We start from the raw sequence: 25,854 nt of genomic DNA, 5'->3' as shown, positions 1-25,854 counted from the left end.
ACTTAAGATATGACTAAACTCGCATGAACACTCTTTTATTAACTTTGTTGATATGTTATCATAACCACTAGAATGCTTTGCTTTAAAGGTGTTTATGATGGATTCTATTTCTTTGGGTGAAGTAAGTGTCAATTCCATTTTACTGAGATTGCTTGAGTGCACTGGTCTCAGATATTCCATTGCATTATTTACTGAACCTGACAAACCCATGCTATTAGTAACAGAGACAAAATACTTTTTTAAATGGTTTATGGCACAATATGCGTTTGTTACCAGGGTTTCATTTATTTTTATAATTATTTGCTCCTCCTCATTTCTGGTCCTACCTGTCTCTGTCTTAACTATATCCCATATTGTTTTTATTTAATTGCTGGATGTATTTATCTTCTTCTCATAATGCAGGTGTTTAGATTTTTGGATAACCTTCTTCAGTATTTTGCAGTAATTTTTGTAATGAGCTATAATGTAGTATCAAAAGTGTCCCTACATACCAGATAGAGTTTCCTTTTTGTCTCATATGATATCTTTATCCTTTGTTTGATCCATGGTTTCTTGTTAGACTTCTGCTTAATTTGAGTTACCTTCAGTGGAAAACAAGTTTCAAATGAGGTGCTAGCTTCATTAATGAATGTTTTGTATTTTCATTTGTGTCTTGGATGCTGTAAAGATCCATCCAATTAATTTCTTTGAGCAATCTCCTAAATTTCTTAGTATTTGACTGTTTTATTGGACTTCTGTACTCAGTTCTGATAGATGTTTTACCATGACAATTTTCAAAATTTAATGTTAGGTGTTGCATGTCATGGTCAGATAGCCCATTTACTACTGGTTTTGTAATGTGGCTTAGTTGCCTAGAATTATCTATATAGATATTACCAATGGCAGGCTTAGAACATTTGTATAACGTAGTTGGGAAATTTACAGTAGAAATTAAATTGAATAACAATGAAACTGATTTCAGTAACTGTTCACTGACATTGTTTTTCAGGACATCTATATTAAAATCACCAGCAACCACTAGTTCTTTGTTTTTTTTTTAAATTTTAGATGAGGTACTAAAACTTGAAGACTGTTTATTAACAGGTTGAAATTTCCTAAGGTGGTCTGTATATGGTCACTATTATAAAGGACTTATTATGAAATTCTATCTCTGTTGCAAATGCTTATAAGTGCTCTAAGGAAAATTATTAATGTCAGTATTCTTAAATTTAAAACTGTTTTCAACAAATGAGGCAACTCCCCCTTTCTACATATTTTGTCTACAGAAGTAATAGGATTACTTAAATTTTGTAAGGTTTAACATGTCTATACCAGTGCTCACATGATGTTCAGAAAGGCAGCTCATATCAACTGGGTTCGATTACTCTAATTCATCATTGCACATAAGTAGTTCATTAATTTGACATCTAAGCCCTCGATTATTTGTGTGCAATAAAGATAGTTGGCATTTCACATTTACCGATACGAAATGGGGTGGAAATAAAATTTCCGCTGATTGCTTTAAATTTTTAACCAACATCTGTGTTCACTGATCCAATGTGCCAGGATTATACTGTTTGATTTCTTTCTGAAACTGAAGGTTGGTTCCAGTCTTTACTTCTCTCCGATTTTGACTTCGTTCTGTACTACCTATTCTAAAAAAAAAGTGCTGCTTCAACACCTATGACCACTGGTATATTACCACTCATGTCAGTGCCTTCCCCGCTTACATTTCTTGCTATTAGCCCAGTCAGTTTATCCTTCCATTTCCTGTTGAGATGTAGGCCATGTCTATTATAATCCCACCTACTGAGAGAATCAACAGGAACCAAACCAATATGTGACATCGCACCCGACCCAAGTACTCATTCTAGCTCCAAATTAACTCTCCCGACAGAAGAGTTTAAATGAAGTCGGTTATGGCGTGTCAGAACAGGCACAAACTCGACACTGGTGTGACTCGTTGCTGATTCAATAATGTTTTGGTCTTCTTAAGATGGCGGACCTCGGCTTAAAGTTTGTGACGTAATTACAACTCCCTTCCTAAATATCTTCTCCAAGTTCCTACCACCAAGATTTGCATGTCAGAGATGTGTCTGTTTGGTCTGCGAACTTCTTTTATGTATACACGACGGTTTTAATGTCAGTTTACGGTTAGCAGTATATCTTTGAAAGGAAGACTTTGGAACGGTTTCTGTTTGTCGCCGGGAAAAGTTTGGGATACTGAGATATACGATTGCACAATTATTCTTCTTATTCGGCATGTTTTTTGCTACGTAGTTTTCTGTTGACTGTTTATGCACGGACGGTAAACAGAAGGCGTGAGAAGTTTCATACTCTTCGTTTGTACAGCGGCCAAGTTTTAGCAGAGCCGTTGTGTCACCGGCAGTGGCACTCTCATAACATGGAGTTAAGTGACGAAAATTTGAAAACGTTATCACAGTATCTGCAGCACACACTGAATCCAGACAGTGAAATCAGGAGACCAGGTAATAAATCCATTTAAAGAAAGTGAAAGACAAAACTTAGAACATTGGGGGTGTTGACAAACTGATGTCGCTGTGTAAATCCCAGAAGAATAGATCATTATTTTATAACCTCTTATTCATTACAGCCGAAAAGTTTCTGGAGTCGGTTGAAGTGAATCAAAACTACCCTCTACTGCTGTTGCATTTAGTCGACAGAAAAGATGCTGACATGACTATACGAATTGCTGGAGCAGTTGCCTTTAAGAACTATATCAAGAGAAACTGGAGTGTGGTGAGCACTAAATGTACTGATCTGTTCATGTAATACGTACGTACCACAGCGGATTGATGTAGTATATATTTCTGTGCTCTTTAAGCTGCTGGTACAGAGGCTTCATGGCAAAAGGATCAAGAACTTTTATTTCCTTTCATCCTTGCACATTCTCTTTTTTTTTATAAATTTATTTGCTGAATGACCAATGTTGATTGTGATAAGTAATTGAAAGTAAACACTCCAGTATTAATTGCACTCAGAGAAATAAAATTGTGTTTCCAGAATGAGATTTTCACTCTGCAGCGGAGTGTGCGCTGATATGAAACTTCCTGGCAGATTAAAACTGTGTGCCGGACCGAGCATGGCTAAGCCATGTCTCCGCAATATCCTTTCTTTCAGGAGTGCTAGTTCTGCAAGGTTCGCAGGAGAGCTTCTGTTAAGTTTGGAAGGTGGTAGACGAGGTACTGGCAGAAGTAAAGCTTTGAGGATGGGGCGTGAGTCGTGCTTGGGTAGATCAGTTGGTAGAGCACTTGCCCGCGAAAGGAAAAGTTCCCGAGTTCGAGTCTCGGTCCGGCACACAGTTTTAATCTGCCAGGAAGTTTCAGAATTCTGTTATCTGAAATCTTATGTAAAATGGCCCAGGGCATATGCCAAATTTTTTACTTTATGTAGTGTACAGCCTCAAGGTACTTGAGAATGCTGATTTGCCTGTTGCTCTCTGGTGTTACCCTGAATGTTTGTTTATTATTGACTATGTAGGGACCTTGCAGTTAAGCAACTTCTACTGAACTGTACTCATTAAAGATAAAATATGAAGAACTTAGGTTGTTGTACATGGCAATTCTTTGTTATATTTTGATTTCATTGTCTCTGTGTATTAAGGTAGTTTGGATCTAGGAATTAGAATAAAGAAAGTAATATTTAAGGTGTGTATTCTGTTGACATTCAGTTTACTAGGAAGACAGTACTCACTCTGTTGATGAAGTGCCTTTTGTGTTGTTGGAGGAACAGTCACAACATTTCCATGAAGTATAAAAGAGAAGCCTGCATGGTTTGATATTAGTGAGACTCCCCAGCCTTCTGAATTCTTCTCCATTGTCATTAAGTATCTACCACCTTCCATGGGAAAAGCAAATAAGTTATTTGATTTGATTTGATTTACACATGGAGAAAAAACACCAATGGTTTCAGCTTGCTGTTGCCCGCAAGTAAAACCAGCCAATACCCTTAAAGAATGGTAGGATATCCTTTACTACGTCCTTATTAGACACAATTTCTTCAGGACTTAATGACCCGGATATTTATGCCGGCCTCCAGTGCTTCGTCTTGGAAGATTAAGTGTGGTGCGCTTTCATCCCCTGTAACACTCTTGTGACAGGCTTCCCTAGAGAGATCACACTCCCCGTTCTAGGCTGACCACATATATCCTGGCTCCAGTACCTTCTTGACCGGTCATTACATCAGACTGTCTCCTGAATGTTATCATGGTTCGTTCTTCCCCTACTTCCAATTGTTACATTGACAGATTTATTGAGGCAGCTGCAAGATATTGTGGAGTCAGCAATCATTTTCTGAACCGTTCCTGTATTTACATACGTTTTGACTCTCAGCAGCTGTATGAAATAGAATTCCAAATTATTCACCGAATGCAAATTTCATGACATCATCTACAATGGGTATAGATGTATTACCCATTTGTGACATGAATCTTTGTAGCAGAGTGGGATTTGAACCAGATTTCCTGCTGATTGCGCGCGGTCAACTCAATCAGTTTTGTCTATCCATGCAAGCTCCCTGGTTCGATTCAAACCTCCACATGTCACTGTCTACTTCCTTATGTTGTTGTCTTATGTATGTCTACCTTGTCTACCTACAATATAAGGAAGTGGTCAGTGACATGGAGATTTGGATCTAGCTGGTCAGCATTTGCAGATAGTTAAATTGTTAATGTGTTTGCTCATGATAAGTGGGAAATCTAGGTTCAACGCCCAGTCCGGTGCATATTTTCACATGTCACAGTTCAGTAATATGTCTATACCTATTGCAGGTGATGTCAAGAAATTCGCATGCAGCAAATAATTCGGAATAATGTTTCAATATTTACCACATTCGTTATACAGGTTGGCACAGAGCCAACTGACACATTTCAACTGTGTATAGTGCGCTGCCACGATAGCTTGTCATTGTTGCCAGTAGGGGGAATGAGAGTGGGGTTTTCATGATACGTGCCACCACAGTATTTAGGTCACATTGGAGTGTTGGAATATGCAACACTGTGTTACTTGTGTTCATAATTACTGCAAAACAAATTCTGTCATGGAAGTGCTGCATATCTGTCGATGACAGTTCAGTATTGGCCAACATAATTGCATTACAGTATTGGTTTGGGGTAAGAAATTTGAAGGAAGTGGTAGCATGTTAGACATGAAGCATGGAGCTCCACGAACGGTGCGAATGCCAGAGAACCTGTAGATAGTGAGGGAAGCTTTTGAACACAGTCCTCGCTGTTTGGCACACCAGCAGTATCACATTGTAAGCATCACTGGAGTTGTTAAAACCTGATGCTAAAAAGAGAGAAAATTTCACACTTATAAGCTGCAGGTTCCGCAGCAAATTAACAAAAGAAATAAGGGAGCAAGACTTGCTTCCTGCACCACCATGAGTTGTTTGTTATGGAGAAATCTAACCATTCTGAATAGTCTGCTAATGACCAACAAAGCATATTTTCATGTTTCTGGGAGGGTAAACAATCAGAACATGAAATACTGGTCACCAGTGAACTCCAAGGAACTACCTGAAAAGCCCTTGCACTGTCCTAACGTGATGGTTTGGTGTGGAGTCAGTGCTTTCAGAATTGTAGTCTTGTATTTCATTCAAAATGACAATGAACAGTCATCTGTAGTTAGAATATTATTGGACTGTGTTGAAAGGCTTTGTAGGACAAAAGTTAAGATACCTAGGAATTGATCCTAATAATCTGCGTTTCCAGCAGGATGGAGCAACAGGCCATACCATATATGAAAGAGTATGGCTGTAGTTGGTAAAGTGTTCAGAACTGTTATGTCTCGTTTCGGTGGAATCGCTTGACCAGCTCAGCTGTCTGACCTCAATGTACAGATTTTCTGCTGAGAGTGTTCTTGATGTGTGTTGCATAGGCATATCTTGAGTATTCATAAACTTAGGAAGCAATTGGTGACGAAGTTGCAGCCATTAATGAGGACCTAAGGAGGTGCGTGTATGCCACTTCAAGAAGCGTTTGCAATAAAGCATTGATGCAAACAGAGGCCACATGCCTGAAGTTGTTTAAAAAATAAATACCTTGTAATCAGAGGTAAATAAATGTTGTACTTGGTCATATGTATAGGCATAATCCGTATCACTTCAGGCAGTGGGGCTACCTTCATAGTCTCAGGTGTTATTGAGTTTAGCATATGTTAAAATTCAGGAGGATGTAAGAAACACGTGTTTTTTTTGTTTTCACCAAAATAATTCCTACACAGACATACAGGCCTCTAAAGATGACAACCTTGAACACCATTTTGAAAATGCGAATTTCGGAAACATTTTTAAAATGCTGTATCTCTGTAACAGTTCTAGATATTTTGTTGGTTTTTTTTATTTGAAAGATAATTGCTTAATGATTACAGTGGTATCCTCTATTTGGAAATATCTGTCAAAGTCCTTTTACTGTCACCTTGTGATTTTTCTTTTACAATTTATAGATTTTTTTTTGTTTCAAAAATGCCAATCCAGAAAAGTTAGATTTTTTCCTGTCAATTAGTACCTTGTAGTAATATATTCTCTGCAGAGGAGAGCTTCCACATTTAAGTTGGGTAGTTTTTGTTTTAAAAAAATCATTTTTTTTTAAACTTTCATGGGAAATACGGAAGCGTCCAATCCCGCCCGTCTGCTTTGACCCATGACGTCACAAATATGGCGGAAACGACCATAAACCACGATTCCAATATGGCGCATATAAAGTCAGTACGTACACATTATGAGGACGAAAATACATCGAAAAACAAACACACAAACTTTCCACAAAAAGCCTAATGGCACTAACGGGACAAGCGCGGGAAATAGGGTGTTTTTGGGTGGGGGCAACCTAAATGTAAACAAATTTAGACACCCACCCCCATACAAAACCACACAAAGAGACGAAAAAAACTGACATCACAAAAATCCCCAAATACCACTAAATATATCATCTGGAATCAGACACTTCCCTTGACCTATATAGCTAAACAGCAGCTCCCGATCCCATAAATTAGGATCAAACAATTCCCTTGGCCTATATAGCTCAAAAACATCTGCCGATACCAATATCAACATACACAGCCACACATTGGGATCGAACACTTCCCTTGACCTGCACACTTTCAATTTTATCCGTCATATCCATTTCTGAACAAAAACAACAACCAATTAATTTTATTAAAATTACCACACGATGTACAGCGAACAACACTAAATTAACCTTCACACAAAATCGTTAACTCACTGAAACGAATTCCACTACAAAAACAGCCGACATTCGAACAATTCTGGATAATGAGCAAAAGCAAACTGAGCCCATTACACCACACAAACGAAAACCCTGAACATACCACCAGAGAGCACAACAAACCACAACACGACGACATCTACAAACACGCCACACACACAAACCAAACTCCCCGCCGTCATGACATCACACACGGCAACAACCTTACGTCACGGGTCAAGGCCGACGCGTGGGATCGGACACTTCTGTCGAACCCTTTCATGGGTAATGTATGTCTTCACTGGAGTTGTTTCTTACTAATTACTTTGTTACAGTATTTATTTCTATTGTCTTTGTTGCAGTTATTTCCTATCACTTTCTTTGTTGCAGTTATTTATTTTCACTTTCAATGTTGCAGATATTTTTTACTGTTCGTTGTCGTTTCTTGTCAGTTTCTTTGTCGTGGTTGTTAATTGCAGGTTTCTGTATTGTAGTTGTTCAGTGCTAATTTGTTTACTGAAGAGGCTTCTGAGTAATCTGAGACCATCCAGTGAGTCCGGTGTTTTTGTGAACAGTTTGCCAGTTGACACTGTTGCAGTGTGTTTAGTGAAAAGAACTGTAGATGTTTCCAGTGACAACTTTTTGTGTTCTAAATGTTTTGACAGAATAACAACAATGATAGTACTTGAACAAGGTGAAGCCTCCCATGGTGCAGATGATGCAGATTTTGCATCAATAGAGGAAGAATTAAATACCCTGAATGAGTTAACTACAGAGGTAGGTGTTTGTCCTGTTAAGAAACTGTGGTCTGCGAAGTTGAGTCAAATTCTCAATGCATCATGAAAGTACAGAGGAATTGCTAAAGCTATTGATGAATACACTACAACAAAACTGACCACACTGTTCAAAGTAGAAATTCCATCTTCAGAAGAAAATGAACCAAGGCACTCTTGCAAGCAATTTTTCACAAATATCATTTCAGCTGTAGAATATTGTGCATCCTGCAGTGAAAAGGATTCAAGTTTTAACTCCTAGTCCAGAGACATTTTCAAAGAAAACAATTTTGAACCACGTTCCATCAGTATCAAAGTACATGGTAGACAAATCAAGGAATGTGAGGTCTGTAAAAGGAGTCTTTGGAAGACCAGATCCCTGTTATGGTCATTCTGTAGAAGCAGCTCAAATTCAAATAGTACAGTCATTTTATCTGGAAGAGAAATGGGACTGTTCTTGCCAGAGTGCCAACAAAAAAGACTCTATAACTGGTCAAAAAGTTATGAACGTGAAGAGGTACATGACTCGCTGTATTAAAGAAACTTTTGCAATTTATAAGAGCAACTACACAACTTCACATATTGGAAGATCAAAATTTTATGCACTACGACCTAAGTGCGTAGTTCCACACCCACCTAGAGGTGTCTGTTTACGTGTGTACTGTGCAAATTTTGAACTTTGTGTCGTAACTTTGAAGAACTTACTGGAGCATGTGACATATAACACCTTGATTGGGCATGTGAAGTCATTAGTAGTCTGTGACATAAAGCAAGAGACTTGTTTGTTTCAAGAATGTGGTGATTGCCCTGGAAAGGGAGGACTGTCTTTACAGGCACTTGGCCTGGAAGACATAGCAGATAACTCTGCATAAATTACATATGTGACGTGGGAGGAGAGTAAACTAATTAAGAAAACTGTTGCCTTCGACAGTTTCATGGATGAACTTGGTAAATGGTCTGTGAAAGCAGTAACACCCCAGCATCTGAAGAAAGTGCAACAACAACATATTGCAGAAGTGAAAGGGTGTGTACAGGCTGAAGAACTACCTTTACTGCTGCACTGTGATTTTGCTGAGAACTGGTCTGTGATTCTACCACAAGAAGTACAAGGGTATCATTGGAGTAATGACCAGGTTTCAGTTTTTAATGGAATGACATATTTTTAACACAAGACCACAAGTGATGCAGTTATAAGTGATGACACAGGGCACTACTCAGCACATGCTCTGCTAGCAATGTGCAAAATTCTTCAACTGCAAACAGGGGCAGAGAAGATCATTATTTCTGATGGTACTCCTAGTTATTTTAAAAATCATTACCAGCTGTTTGAATTGAGTAAGTTGCTTCTGCCAACTGACTGGGTATACATTGCTACTGGTCACAGGAAGGGACCTTGTGATGGTTTAGGAGGCCTGCTGAAGCACCATGCTACAAAGCAATCTTTCCAGATGAAATACAGCTGTGATTCAGAATGCTGAGGATTTTACGAGAGTCATGAAATCTTATACATCCACTGCCCTCATTCTTTTGTCCAAAGAGGAAATTGAAGAATTCCATGAGCAGAAACAAGAAGATTGGTCCAAACTACTCTTGGGAAAGGAGTTCATAAGACACATTTGTGGACTCAAAGTGATTGGCAAACTCATATTGCACGCACTTTGAAGAACAAGAAAGAAGAAATTCCATTCGTTCGACCAGCACCTCAGAAACAGCAGGATAATATTCAGATTCACAAACTGAGAAGGGGGATGTGTGTGTGTGTGTGTGTGTGTGTGTGTGTGTGTGTGTGTGTGTGTGTGTGTCTTGTGGATTGCAGATATTGTAGACACCAGTTATGAGTTAAATGAAATTGTAGTGAACTTTATGCTACCACATGGACCAGCTGCTGGATATAGGTTTCCAGCTGAAGAACAGCAACAGTGCTGTCAGTGCTCACTCCCTGTTCACAATGTTTTGAAGATTGTAAGTGCTCCAGTTCCTATTGGTTCAACAGGAAGGCACCACTCTATATCAAAGGAAAATACTGAAGCAGTGGAACACATTTTTAGTTCAATGAATGGCTAATTTCAGTGCAAAACAGAGTGCACGAAAGTTGTATAAATTGAAACTTTTAAGTCTTTAGTCTAGGATTTGATTTTTATGAGCCTGTTATGTGATAATGCGGTAATAAAACAGGTTTTATGTAAGGCAAAAATTTCAATTGCTTATAAAACCTGTTCCACTTCAAATTGGAAGCTTCTCTTTTTAGGGAATTTAGAACTATACAGTACTAATCAACAGAAAAAAAAAAAAATTATGGACTGGTATGCTTGAAAAAAAATTATTACAAAAAAGTTCAGAACACTGTAGTAAAAGAACTTTGACAGATAAGTCCAAATGGAGGATTTCTTTGTAATCGTAAAGAAATTATCTTTCAAATAAAACAAGCCCTAACAAAACATCTAGAACTGTTCCAGAGATACAGCATTTTAAAATTTTTTCCAAAATTTGCATCTTCAAAATTGTATGCGCAGTCATCTTTGGTGGGCTGTATCTCGGAGCAGAAATGTTTTTGGAAAAATAAAAAAATACATGTTCCTTAATTAGTCCATCATTGTAACATATGCTATATTCAATAACATCCGAGACGATGAAGGCAAGATTTTTTCCTAGCCTGCCTGAATTGATATGGAATACCCCTATAGACACTTTCAGTTGTTTTTTCTCTGCTTCTGTATTTAATATACAACTAACTGAAAAATGCCAGTTGGCTCCACACCACCCTGTTTTAGTGTGGGGTTCTGGATGTCTTTAAAGGTTTACAGTTTTTAACCTGTATGCGCCTGCTGCTGCCTCCGTTGTAACCCAAAGATGTAATGGCGGCATGACCAGCGTTGTTTCTACCCCAGCTGTGATTAGACAGGCCAATCTCTGCACCCTCCCATACCCCCAACCAGTAACATTATTTTCTATCTTATTCCACCATATTATTGCCCTGTAAGTTGTCTTCTTTCAAAGATTTATATTCAGTATATGGTCCTGGGGCTTAGACACCAGTTTTTACCACGGGCCCATTGTCCTTTCCTTCTTGCAAACTTTAATGTTCTTACCTGCTTACCTTGAAATTCCAGGTTGTTGTTCTACTGAGGTACATTCCTGTTTGTGCATTTCTTGGTGATTCGACAGTTCTCTAAACACAAGTTCCTAATGGCAAATGTCACTTTATCTGCTGTTTCCTTAAGATCTGGTGGATTTCTTATTGAAGTTTTAGTATCATGTAAGTATTAGTTTAGGTCTTTCCTATATTTCCCCCATGCGTTTTCCTTGGATTCCTATAGGCCATGGTCTATTTAACATCTGTTTCAATCCCAAACCTAATATACTTCAGATTAGATAATGATAGCTCCGTTACCACAGGCCACTGTTTGATGTAACTGCCAATTAAGATGGACCCAAATGTTATGTCAGTTACTTCTTCCTCCCTTCTATTCCTGAAGGTAGGTTTCCTACCCTGTTCAAGATCTCTAAATTACTTGCCAATACATATTCCACTATGTACTCAACTCTGCTCTTCGTGTTGCTGCATACAACAGGTTGTAGACATTGGCATCACAATCTACTAACAGTTGTTCATTTAGCGCAAGCAACTGTCTACTATTCTCCTCCTTTATAGGGAAGTAGGGGCACTGTCCTCATTAGGAAGGTAAGCTGAGGCAAATACAAATTCCCTTGTGCTTCCTTCATCAAGCTTTTTCATCCTGATGGTCACCAAGTTCCTGGAACAGAAGTTCACCCTCGGCATGAGTTAAATTACATTCTTGACATAAGTGCATATGTGGGGTGTTTTATATTTCTAGTGTAAGTCCGCTTACCTCCAGCTCTTCAGAGGCCTGATACACCCTCTAATATAAACAGAGGGGTTTTGGTTCTGTACCCTTACTTTCTCAGAGTATTTGGAAGAACATCCATAAGACGTTTCAGTCCTAAAATCAATATCTCCATAGTCTAGAAGAGTTCCATGCTGTCTTGACCAGAAGCTTCGCCTCCTCCACAGAGCACAATCCCCCCCCAAGACATTCCACTGTTCCCATCCCCTAATAGACAAAGATTAGAGTACCCTTCTGAATTTGATGTCTAGACATGCCCCTCCCCTCCGCCCTCCTCCAATCTTTTCAAAGAGAACCGTCTGAAGTAGCTCCTCCTGCTGTGAGGCGGTGCTCACTAGTAGATAACCTGTTGGATAGCGGACTGTGGTGGGCAGGAGTAGCTGAATCAGTGAAAACAAAGTGCCGTAATGGGCTCTGCGAGTGGCTGATGTAGATGGCGATTCTCTATTGGACATGGGTGTAGGTGCAGCTGAAGAAGACAGCTCGTGGATGCAAAAGACCTTTTATTGTTGTTTATTTACATTCATTCATCATGGCATTTGTTAATCTCACAATGCTGGCCTTGCAGCTTTAGCACCTACAAAGTAGCTGCTGTGTCAGAGGATGTATCGACTAGCCAGGTGTAGCAGGGTGACTGCACTGTCTGTGGCTGTTACAGAGAAACCATCGTGTCCCAGTACCACGAGAAGCCATCGTGCCACAGTGGCAAAGGGCTGGGGTTCTTCTGTGCGAGCCCCAGAACACGAAGGTGGAGGGAACATGCTGGTGCAGACTTGGGATAGTGGCAGAGTGCAGAGCTGCCTGGGGGATCAGTCATCAGTTGGAAGTTCGAGGCCAAGTGGCGATGGTGGTGGCTGTGTCATAATGTGTTGTTGTCCTCATGGCAACAAATAGTACAGAGGAGATGTCATCACAGCCCAGCTGTTTATCACTGGCTGGCCTTGTGGGGGGGAATCTAAATACAGCTATCTGTTGGTTGACCATGTGGAAGGAATTCCACTGCCACATTCCTCTGTGCTGTTGAACCCATCTGCTGTTGTGGAAGCTTGCTGAAGGGGTGGCCAGTGTCCTGTGCAGCTGTTGACTCTAGGTAGTAGGTTGATGCAGAGGTGGCTGCTCGATGGAGGGTGCTTCTGTTGTCAGAATAAGTTGCTGACTTGGAACGGTCAATGCCCAGCACTCAGTACTCCCTCTACAGCATTGGGCATTAGCTTTGGTTTGTGCCATTATATTTCCTTGTAACTAGGGAAAATCCAATCCTCTGGATTCCTGCCTTTAAACTGGCCGCAACAGAAGTCCTGATATATTTACAGTTATTTACGCTTTGTGTCAACATCTCTTACTTCATTCACAATGTAACTTGTTGCTTTGTGCTATTTACACTTCTATTGCTGTTATACTACCATTTGGTACATCCAGTGAGTTTTTGGTTCTTGTTTTTGCTCTGTTCTTTGACTGTTCCTTGTCGCCAATATGACCAGTATGAAATTGCACGCTGTAGGTTGCAGGTTGGAAGGGATGGAATTTGACAGCTATACGCTTGAACTTTTAGTAACCAATACCTATTATTGCTAAAATTATGCAGATAGTTGAGGTTGTGGTTCCTATTGTTACGAGTTAGTGGTGATGTTCTGTGTGGCACCTTTTCACGTTGTCTAGTAAGTGTTCAGTTTATATGCATCCATTTTGCACGGTTAACGTCTGATATAGGGAGGCAAGAAGAGTTGAGTTGAAGCGTTATTAAAGTATGTTATGTTTTTAGGGGTATGATTTCAAAGGGTGTGTCAGGTAGGTAAATTAATGTATGGTTAATACTTAGGGTGGTGGTTCCCCCTAATGGTGGTTGGTGGCCATAATGTTGGTGCCATTGACTGTGTAGTTCTTCGCACTGCTCACCACTGTAAAGTCTTTGCTTGTAACAAGTAAAAATGGTGACCACTGGGGTTGCCATGGAATGTAACCAGTGCAGTCCTATCCTTTGCAAAACTTCCATTTTATCTGTCATCTCCCCCTTGTGCCACACTGTTGCTGATTTTTGGGAGCTGAACAGAGTGATCTCTCATGACCTGGGGCTAATGTGTACCTGTTGTCTGTGGCAAATGGTGACTGCCCCGATTCAGCAGTGCAGTAATTCCTGTGAAGAGAGCAGGGCACGAATATCTGTCAGATACTATCTCTAATCAGACATAAATAAGCTGACTTTGCTAGCAATCATTATAAAACCAATGACTGATGCACACTGTATACACACTAGCCCTCATTGACAAACTTCTTGCTGTTACCAACTTGCCAGAATGGACAACTGTTTCTACATCAGTGAAATGTAGAGGCAAACAATGGAAAACCCAAGATGGAATATAACAGTATTATGAAAAGGATAGTTGTTACTCACCATATAGCAGAGACACTGAGTCGCAGATAGGTACAACAAAAAGATTCTTGGAAAGTGAGCTTTCGGCCAGCAAAGCCTTTGTCGAAAATAAACACACACACACACACACACACACACACACACACACACACACACACACACACACACACAAACAAGTGCAACTCACACGCATGACCACAGTCTCTGGCAGCTGGAGCTTGACTGTGAGCAGCAGTGTACGATGGGAGAGGCAACCAGGTGGGGATGAGGAGGAGGCCCCCACCCATTTTACAACCCTACCACTACTATTGAAATTTAGTATACTTGTACCTGAATAACAGAAATCCTGTCTCTATGTTGCCATGTGTAACCCTCTTATTAAATTTAGTTTAGTTTCCAAATAAAGTACACTATGGGAGGATAGTCCTGTTAATAGGAAAAGCTAATCAATAGAGTTACCCTTTTTACAGGATTTGACCATGTGTTGTGTCTAATGGATAAGTAAATCAGATTATTCAGTTCTTTTCTGAAGATCTTACCCAGTGGTTAGAAAGAAACACAGTATGAATAATATTATACTGAAGCTAGGACAACTCGGTTCCAAGTTTATTTAGTGGTTTAAAATGTGTACTAAAGGTTGCCAGCCTGTCCAGGCGGTGAAACTGTGAAGTATTGAAAAGCAGAAGTATGAATTTTGCCTACTTTTTTGGTACTGTTTAATTAAGTTGCTCCTTCAAATAAATATTACTCCACGTAAATAATGTTGGTGCAGACACTGGAATTACTTGACTGCTACACCCTTATACATTATGTTTTTAAAAGAGAAAAAAACCCAGTAGATAACTTCAAAAAAAAAAAAAAGGGCCAAGGGGACCTTTAGAAAAGCGCTTTCCATAGCCAACAAACTTAAATACTAAAATCTCTGCCCAAACTCTTTGCCTTTACATATGTCTGCTTTTGTCTGTATATGTGTGAATGGATATTTTTGTGTGTGTGTGTGTGTGTGTGTGTGTGTGTGTGTGTGCGCGTGCGCGTGCGCGCGAGTGTATACCTGTCCCTTTTTCCCCCTAAGGTAAGTCTTCCCGTTCCCGGGATTGGAATGACTCCTTACCCTCTCCCTTAAAACCCACATCCTTTTGTCTTTCCCTCTCCTTCCCTCTTTCCTGATGAAGCAACTGTGGGTTCCGAAAGCTTGAATTTTGTGTGTGTGTGTGTGTGTGTGTTTGTTAGTGTCTCTATCAAATCGCTTTGGTGTGGTAAGTTACATCATCTTTGTTTTTAGATATATTTTTCCCACGTGGAATGTTTCCCTCTATTATATTCATATCATAAATACTAAGATACTTAGATACTAAAACACACATTTTTTTATACTGAACATTTCCCATCAAGAAAACCTCTTTCTTACTGGAATTAACTTTCCAAACCTATTACTCTTTGAACTAACTCTGTTTAGTCATTTAACAGATTCTAGTAACTTTGCCTCACTCTGACTGAATTTTACCTAAGCAAACTTTTACTATAACACTTTGCAATAGTTAAGAAAACTTTTAAAACAAGAACAGTTTGACTTTATTTCTATGTAATGTGCTAAAGCATGGGTGTCTTATTACTCTAACTAAAATTTTCATTACACCTTCCAGTGAAACAACAAGACAACTTTTCTTTAACTATTGCTCAGAATGAAAATATTTTTGAACACTCTAACTTTATGATGCAAAATTACATTTAAATTTATCCTATTCAATTTACACTCTTCCACTACTGAGACATAATTTCGTAACTACAAGATTTAGTCCCTCACACACGTATCTCATTATTTGCACAAAAAAAAAACAATAATTTAAATGGTGCCTCTTTATATTAAATTGGCACTTGGATAAGTATGTAAAACAGGATGCTCGGATTAATCAAACACAAGGAAGGAACCCTATATAGGTGTATGTTTAGGATGAAATAACAGGGTAAACTAGTTTCTTTATAGTTCAAGAATGATTATTCACTAATAAAACACAGTTTAAATTAATGGTTCATGCTGTACAAAAGTAAAATACCAAAAATAAACCTTATCTGGCGGCTGTACGCTTGGGTGTGGTGAACAACTATGGCAGCTACATTACCCGCAGTACGACCTGCAAGTATCTTGCTACATGGGCTCAGTTTTTCTTCTTGGGCATTGTTCAGTTTTACATACAGTAGCCCAGCAACTCACTGCTATGCCGTAAGCCATTTGCAGTTTTCATCTGAGGCATTTTTGTGCAAATTTGCAGGCAAATTTTCTTCTGCTCCACAAGGGTGCTGCTTCAATCACTGCTACCTACAAACTTTTTGACTTACTTCCCGCACTTGCTCTAGGTATGTGCCAGTTTGCCCATGCAACCTTTTCCACTCCCCAGAGCCACTTTAGTTTCAAACAAAAGCACACTGGCTTTTACATAACACCTGTTTCTTACATTGTTCCTAAGTGTGACCATTTCTTACAATTGTCAAATTTACTTCAACATGAACAGTTTATACATACAAATATTTTTAAATACAAAATATCATTAGCAAATTGTTTAATTTAATAAACAATTTACATAATATTTTACTTACATTACTCAACAACAATGCAAAGAACTACAACCTCCAATATAGCACTTTTTACTTTACATATACAGAAAGTACAGTACCAATATGTGAAAATTTTAAAGCAAAAAAACTATAAAAATTTAGATGAACCATAAAGAAATAGTGTTATAAGTTGCCTTTTCTATCATGTGCTGCTGCTCGCAGTCGTTATCTCCAGCTGCCAAAGACTGTGGTCGTGTGTGTGTGTGTGTGTGTGTGTGTGTGTGTGTGTGTGTGTGAGGGGGGATCTATTTTCAACAAAGGCCTTGTTGGCCCTATGGCGAGCAGCAATGAAAAGTACTCTCTTCACAAAATAATTAACATATTATACTGTGTAACACTGATGTTTTCTTACTAGCCTAAACATTAAGGTTCTACCACCATTGACAACATGGCAAGTAAAAATTTCACCCAAAAGTTCCTTCAACCTAGTACCTAAATAAAACGTATCTGCTTGATAGATTCTGAGGAATTATGCCGGATAATATTGTAGAAACCACACAATATTTCAGCGAGACAACTGCCCGCCATCTTTCAGGTGCTACTGTCGCGTCGTGGAGAAGCTCGCCAATTTATATGTTGGCTTTCTAGAACAGCACAGGCACCAGCGGGGGCATAACGTCATCAAAGACCAATCGTGGGTGGCGTCGAATACGAGAGCCCTCTGCTGGAGAAACGGGTTGCGGTCTGCGGAAGCGTGCCATGGCGCGGGAAATGCTGCCGGGAGCGACGGACCCCTTTCGCGCGTGCGAGGTGTTGGCGCGCGATTTAAGCATCTGTGCTAAGGTTTCCCCATCTGTGTTGACTCGGTGCAGTTGCTAATCTGCGGCTGATGATTCCCTAATGCCGCCAAGGCTGGCTCCCAGGCTTTGCTCAGGTGAAACCCCATGTCTCTGTTTATTAAGTCACTACTTATACGTATTTTGACCGTCTCTTTGATGATGGAGTCCCAGTATGTGGAAGCATGTGAGAGGATCTTGGTTTCTTCATAGTTCAAACCGTGTCCTGTTTCGAGGCCATGTTCAGCAACCGCAGATTTCTCTGGCTGACCCAACCTTGTGTGACGTTTCTGTTCGTCGCATCTGTCTTTAACCGTACAACACATCTGGCCAATATAAGACTTCCCACAGTGGCACGGGATTTTATATATTCCTGGTCTCCTCAGGCCTAGGTTATCTTTAACAGAGCCCAGCATTGATTGCACTCGTGCTGGTGGCCGGATAACACATTTAATCTGGTATTTCTTGAAAATTCTGCCCATCTTAAAAGACACGCCACCGACATAGGGTAAAAAAACCAACCCCGTGGTGTTCTCTGCTTCTTCAGGCTGTTCTTGAGGTTTGGAACGTGCTGGTCGAAATGCATTCCGGATCTGCTTCTCGGAGTACCCATTCTGGGCAAACACAGAACGGAGATGGCTGAGCTCTGCCGATAAGCTGTCCTGATCTGAGATGGCTCTAGCTCTATGCACTAGCATTCGTAATACACCGCTGCGCTGTGAGGGATGATGACAGCTCGTAGCTTGTAAATACAAGTCTGTGTGGGTAGGCTTCCGGAACACACTAGGACTCAGGGAGCCGTCTCCTTTTCTACGAACCAAAACATCCAGAAATGGGAGCTCACCATCTTTCTTTACCTCCATGGTGAAACAGATGCTTGGATGGAGGGAGTTTAGATGTTCCAGAAAAGAAAGAAGTGTTGCTCTCCCATGCGGCCATAACACAAACGTATCATCTGCATATCTCCAAAAACGTTTGGGTTTCAAAACCGCTGTCTGATGTGCTTTGTCCTCGAAATCTTCCATAAAAAGATTAGCTACTATGGGAGACAGAGGGCTACCCATAACAACACCGTCAGTCTGCTCAAAATACTGGTTGTTAAATATAAAGTAAGTCGAGGTAAGCATGTGTTTGAAAAGGTGTAAGATGTCCTCTTCCTGCTTAGCTCCTATGAGTTGTAATGAGTCCATCAGAGGCACTCGTGTGAACAAAGAAACCACATCGAAACTCACTAGTAAGTCGGTAGATTCTAGGTGCAGGTTCTTCAGTTGCCGTATCAAATCTTCTGAGTTTCGAATATGGTGTTTACGTTTCCCCACCATGGGACTCAGAAGAGAAGCCAGATGTTTAGCTAGGTGGTATGTTGGGGCACCTATATTACTGATGATAGGGCGAAGCGGAACATTTTCGTTATGTATCTTTGGCAGGCCATAAAGTTGTGGCAGAACTGGTGCTCGTTCTCTTAAACTCACATGGTCAGGAAGTTGGCTGAATCTGAGGAAAGAGGATGTCTTCTGTTGTACGGCATCCGTCGGATTTTTCTGGAGACGATGATACGCTGTATCCTGTAGTAAGTCCATCATCTTGCCCAAGTAAGATGTAGCAGGCAGAAGAACAGTGGCATTATCCTTGTCAGCTGGTAAAATTACTATATCATTGTCTTCTTTTAAAGATCGGAGCACTCTTCTTTCTTCAATGGTGACGTTCTGCTTGGGTGCAGGCATCCTGGTTATTGATCTGCAAGCCTCCCGCTTTATTTCTTCAACAGCATCATTCGGAAGTTTTAAAACATCTTGTTCAATGGCACTGATGGCTCCTTGATGGACAAGGTCTTGGGAGTAGGCGCAAAATTAAGTCCCTTTTCTAACACTGACATTGCAGCGTCACTCAGTGGTTTATCTGTGAGATTAAACACAGTCCGTCTGCTAAATTTCTCTTCTTGCAATGACCGGTGTGTAAGGCGTTGGAACTTGGAAGTTTGACGTGCCGTGCTTTGCTGCCGCGCCCAGTCTGAAAGCGCCCAAGTAGAGCTGTCCACCCACTCCCAGAAATCCGCTGACAGACATGACGAGATCTTCAGATGAAGTGAGAGCAGGCTTCTGGCGACTTGGTCTAATACTCGTCTAGTATAACGGATTCTTTCTCTCGCCAGTGCCCTGCTTGCTCGTTGTTTAATTCTCTTGGCCGCCGCAGAGTCCACATAATGGGTATACTTGGTGAAAGTCGGTATAATTTGCTGGTCCTGACATATCAGTAAGACGTAAGACGGTGGCGTGTCTTTTAAGATGTGCAGAATTTTCAAGAAATACCGGATTAAATGTGTTTTCTGGCCCCCAGCATGAGTGCAATCAATGCTGGGCTCTGTTAAAGATAACCTCGGCCTGAGGAGACCAGGAATATATAAAATCCCGTGCCACTGTGGGAAGTCTTATATTGGCCAGATGTGTTGTACGGTTAAAGACAGATGCTACGAACAGATACGTCACACGATGTTGGGTCAGCCAGAGAAATCTGCGGTTGCTGAACACGGCCTTGACACGAAACACGGTATGAACTATGAAGAAACCCAGATCCTCTCGTATGCTTCCACATACTGGGACTCCATCATCAAAGAGACGGTCGAAATACGTATAAGCAGTGACCTAATAAACAAAGACACAGGGTTTCACCTGAGCAAAGCCTGGGAGCCAGCCTTGGCGGCATTAAGGAATTGTCAGCCGCGGATTAGCAACTGCACCAAGTCAACGCAGATGGGAAACCTTAGCACAGATACTTAAATCGCGTGCCAACACCTTGCGCGCGTGCGAACGGGGTCCGTCGCCCCTGGCCGCATTCCCCGCGCTGCGGCGTGCTTCCACAGATCGCGACCCGTTTCTCCATCAGAGGGCTCTCGTATTCGACGCCACCCATGATTGGTCTTTGATGTCGTTATGTCCCTGCTGTCGCCTGCGCTATTCTAGAAAGCCAACATATAAATTGGCAAGCTTTCCACGACGCGACAGTAGCACCTGAAGATGGTGGGCAGTTCTCTCGCTGAAATATTGTGCGGTTTCTACAATATTTTCCGGCATAATTCCCGCGAATCTATCAAGCAGATGCAGCGCCGGGTAAGCCTCAAACAGCACAAAATGTGTGTGTTTTACTCACTTGTGAGCCTCTTCATAATAGCAACACCGTCATGGACTTGGTACTTTTTAAAACATAACCGTAACATATATGCCCACATATCCTTAATTATACTAAGAAAACACATTTAATTCACATACATATTGTGTCCGTAGCTATTTTGCAATCCATCTGATAACAGTAAGGCGGGGTCTCCAAACTAAGACCAGTGGGCCAACACCGACCCACGAACATCATCAGTCCAGCACGTTGTAACAGATCAGACAAGCATGGTATGTGGCCTGCCATAATTTTTTGTATTACAGCCAAATTTTGCTTATTGAGCACCTCCCATAAAGAGTGATTCACAACAGGTAGAAGCAAATTAAGACACTGACTTGCTTAACAAATGCTGCTTCGCATGAGGAGCCTGTATAGTATTTTTTTTTTTAATAACCGTTTAAAAAAATCACCTTCTGGTGTGGATTAGTCTCTTTAGCCATTATAAATCAATACTGAGTCATGCAGTTTTCTATAAATTACTGTAAATGGAGGCTCCAACAATACTGTATTCAGTCAACTGTCTGGATCACAGTGCACCTCCCACCACAATTGTTATCACCTTGTTCCACTGCTTGGGCTTCCACAACGCCGTTGCAAATTCTGCGCAACAGCATTGCAAGATCTATTCTTCACCAGCGCTTGGAAATCCTCCCATACAACATCTGTTTATGAATTCCAATTCTGATACATCATTGTTAACTAACACAAATTCATTAAAGATTGCCCATAAGGCACTCTCTTTTTCAGCAAATTACTATAAATAAAAAATTACAATATTATATATTTGTTAGAATACCTGTTTTTTCAGAATGGAACACATTGACTTATTCTACATGGATTCCTAGGGGAAAAAAGCATTCCACTTAATGTCTGTTAATTATGAATAAGATTCGGGAATGAATTGTGCTCATTAAGCAAAGTAAAACTGACATTGTAAAATTTACACTGTAAATAAATCGTACAAAATACATTAAATAATCAGTTATTTTTTTATGACCAATTCAGATATATATTAACTGACATGTAATATAATTGAAGATTTTAACTGTAGTTAATTGTATGAGATTTTCTGAAAATTTGCATATCTAAGAGTCCCACATAGGGAAGAAATTAAATATTGTAATTATGAAAAATGAGATTTATGTAGGCCGTAGCTGTAAATTTTCAGTTAAAATTGTTTGCAGCTGTGGATGAAGTGTACTAGTGGAATTTAACAGCAGCTACTTGAAATGCCTTTCAGCTAGTTTAGACCTGTAAATATTTTTTGTATATTTCATTTTGGAGCTGTTTTTGTATAGAGATAAGTAGTGCTGAAAATTGGAAAGAACAATTATATTTTGCTGTTCAGGTCACAGATCTTGCTGCTACACACAAGATGTTGCTGTACTACTGCAATTAACTTTTCTACTCTCCGGAAGATGTCACTACTATAAATTTAGCATTGTTGGAAGTAGTTATTACAACACATAGACTGAAACATGCACATCATCTATCACTGCGGCAATGAAATGACTTGGACACTTCCACATAAGTGCCAACAGAAATTACGGGGTGGAGTCCACCCCCACTCCGTGTGCCATAGGTATCCCAGTCACCGTCTAGACCAGAAACAAAAACTGACATGTAATTCAACATTACAGTATGTTGGTATGATAAACTATAGTTGGTCCTTGGGGCTTAACGGAAAACGTAGTGTGGCCATAAAGCTAAAACGTTTGGCAACCTCTCTTTTAGGGCATAAGTATGTGTTGGAATAACCATAGGTTCAAGGCACTCTTTTGCCCTTGGGGTGGGAAACTGCCCCTAAAAGGCGGAAGAATCCGCAATGACCAGTGGCAGGAGGATGCAGAAGGCAATGGAAACCACTGCAATAAAGACACATAATGTGTTTCCACTGTAATGTGGCCTGGAATTGTAAAATTATCATGATGATGATGATCTCTCCATTGACAAAAGATCCCGGACTAGCCCCCATTTGGATCTCTGGGAATGGGTTGCCAAATAGGAGGTGGCCATGAGAAAAAGGTTGAATAGCAAATGAAAAGATAGCATTCTAAAAGTTGGAGAATGGAATGTCAGAAGTTTGAACATGGTAGGGAACCTAGAAAATATTAAAAGGGAGATGCTAAGCCTTGGTCTAGATATAGTGGGGATCAGTGAAGTAAATGGAAAGAAGACAAGGATTTCTGGTTAGACGACTGTAGGGTCATATCAACAACAGCAGAAAATGGAGTAATGGGAGTAGGATTCATTATGAATAGGAAGGTAGGACAGAGAGTGAGTTGCTGTGAACAGTTCAGTGATGGGGTTGTTCTCATCAGAATCGACAGCAAACCAACACCGACAACATTAGTTCAGGTATACATGCCAACGTCTCAAGTGGAAGATAAAGTGATAGAGAAAGTATGTGAGGATATGGAAGAGATAATTCAGTATGTAAAGGCAGATGAAAATCTAATCGTTATGGGGGACTGGAATGCGATTGTAGGGGAAGGAGTGAAAGAAAAGGCTATGGGAGAATATGGGCATGGTACTAGGAATGAGAGAGAAGAAAGACTAACCTGAATTCTGCAATAAATTTCAGGTAGTAAGAATCACAAGAGGAGGAGGTACATTTGGAAAACACCAGGAGATACGGGAAGATTTCAGTTACATTACTCCACGGTCAGGCAAAGAATGCAAAATCAGAAACTGGATTGTAAGCCGTACCCAGGGGCAGGTATAGATTTGGATCACAACTTGGTAATGGTGAAGAGTAGGCTGAAGTTTGAGGGACAAGTCAGGAAGAGAGAATGCTCAATGAAGTGGGATAAGGAAGTACTAAGAAAGGAAGACATACACTTCAAGTTCTCTGAGGCTATAGGTAAAGCAGTAAAGAATAGCTTGGTAGGTAGTTCAGTTAGAAGAGTAATGGACATCCCTAAAAAGGGCAGTCACAGAATTTGGAGGGAAAAATGTAGGTACGAGGAAGGTAACTGTGAGGAAACCATGGGCAGTGGAAGAAATAGGTAAGTTGATCAACAAAAGAAGGAAGTACAAAAATGTTCAGAGAAATTCAGGAATATATAAATATAGGTTACTTGGGAATGAAATAAACAGGACATTCAGGGAAGGTAAGGCAAAATGGCTGCATGAAAAATGGGAAGAAATCGAACAGTAATGATTATTGGAAGGACTGACTTTACGTACAGAAAAGTCAAAGCAACTTTCGGTGAAATTAAATGCAAGGGTGGTAACATCCAAGAGTGAAATGGGAATTCCACTGTTAAATGCAGAGGAGAGACTGGGTAGGTGGAAAGAGTACATTGAAAGCCTCTGTGAGAGCAAAGACTTGTCTGATGATGAGATAGAAGAGGTAGGGGATCCAGTAGTAAAATTAGAATTTAGAAGAGCTTTGGAAGAGTTAAGATCGAATAAGGCAGTAGAGATAGATAACATTCCATCAGAATTTCTAAAATCAATGGGATAAATGGAAACAAAATGACTACTCACATTGGTGTGGAAAATGTATGAGTCTGGTGATATACCACCCTTCTTTTGGCGAAACAGCATCCACACAATTCTGGAGGTTGCAAGAGCTGACAAGTGTGAGAATTATCGCACAATGAGAATAACAGCTCATGTGTCCAATTTGCTGACAAGGATAATATACAGAAGAATGGAAAATAAAATTAAGGATATTTTAGATGACAATCGGTTCCTAGGGAAAGGCACCAGAGAAGCAATTCTGACATTACGGTTGATAAATGAAGCAAGATTAAAGAAAAATTAAGACATGATCATATGATTTGTCAACTTGGAAAAAGCATTCAATAGTGTAAAATGGTGCAATGTGTTCGAAATTCTGAAGAAAATAAATGTAAGCTATAGGGAAAGATGGGTAATATACGATATGTACAAGAACCAAGTGGAAACAATAAGACTGATTACAAAGAATGAAGTGCTTGGATTAAAAAGGGTGTAAGATGTGGATACATTTTTTCGCCACTACTGTTCAATCTGTACACTGAAGAACCAATGAAGTAAATAAAAGAATGGTTCAAGAGTGGGATTGAAATTCAATTTGAGAGGATATCAGTGATAACATTTGCTGGTGACATTGCTATCCTCAGTGAAAATGAAGAATTGCAGAATCTGTTGAATGGAGTGAATAGTCTTAACGACTACAGAATATTGATAGGGAGTAAATTGAAGAAAGACGAAAACAATGAAAAATAGCAGAAATGTGAACAGCGAGAAACTTAACAGCAGGATTGGTGATAACAAAGTAGAGGAAGTTAAGAAATTCCACTACGTAGGCAACAAAATAATCCATGATGGACAGAGCAGGGAGGACATCAAAAGCAGATTAGCACTGGCAAAAAGGACATTGGGGTGGCCAAGAGAGGTCTGATAGTATCAAACATAGGCCTTAATTTGAGGAAGAAATTTCTGAGAATGTGTGTTTTGAGCACAGCATTGCATGATAGTGAAATATGGATTGTGAGAAAACTGGAAAAGAAGAAAATCGAAGCATTTGAGATGTGGTACTACAGGAGAATGTTGAAAATTAAGTGGACTGCTAAGGTAATGTGGTTCTCCGGGAGATTGGCAAGGAAAGGGTTGTTAAGGAAAACACCAACAAGAAGAAGGGACAGGCTGGTAGGATGTATGTCTCATCAGGGGATAACTTCCATGGTATTAGACGGTGCTGTAGAGGGAAAAACTATAGAGGAAAACAGAGATTGAAATATTTCAAGCAAATAATTGATGATGTAGTGCTACTTTGAGATGAAGAGGTTGGCACAGGAGAGGAATTCTTGGTGGGCTGCTTCAAGCCATTCGGAAGAATGATTAAAAAAAAATCTTCCTGCTTAAGATGCACCCTAGTACATATTGCTGATGTCACATGAGAGTATAAATTGCTTTTGGTGGTCTGGAAAAGTGAGAGCTGGACCAATGGTCAACCAATCTTTGAGTTTTACAAATGCTTTTTCACTGTCTGGATACAATTGAAATTTCACTTTTTTTCTAGTAATTGTGTGAATGGATTTGTGATTTCAACAAATTTTGGAATAAATATTCTATAGTAATTAGCTATCCC

The 25,854-nt window shown here is 40.0% G+C and overlaps 1 protein-coding gene across 1 annotated transcript in view; it reads left to right on the top strand.

Annotated features, from left to right (window-relative positions):
* Window positions 1-2,141: 2,141 nt before the first annotated feature.
* LOC126194942 (exportin-2) overlaps window positions 2,142-25,854 on the top strand; it is a 191,038-nt gene continuing 167,325 nt past the window's right edge. The window contains exons 1-2 of the mRNA XM_049933328.1: window positions 2,142-2,468; window positions 2,594-2,739. Of these exons, the coding sequence (XP_049789285.1) occupies window positions 2,384-2,468; window positions 2,594-2,739 (231 nt within the window). The 5' untranslated portion in view covers window positions 2,142-2,383. The remainder of the gene's footprint in view (window positions 2,469-2,593; window positions 2,740-25,854) is intronic.

The sequence above is a fragment of the Schistocerca nitens genome, chromosome 7 (genome assembly GCF_023898315.1).
Source record: "Schistocerca nitens isolate TAMUIC-IGC-003100 chromosome 7, iqSchNite1.1, whole genome shotgun sequence".
In the NCBI taxonomy this organism is placed as follows: domain Eukaryota; kingdom Metazoa; phylum Arthropoda; class Insecta; order Orthoptera; family Acrididae; genus Schistocerca; species Schistocerca nitens.
Note: the sequence above shows the minus strand (reverse complement) of the source record. Positions and strands in the feature narration are given on the sequence as shown.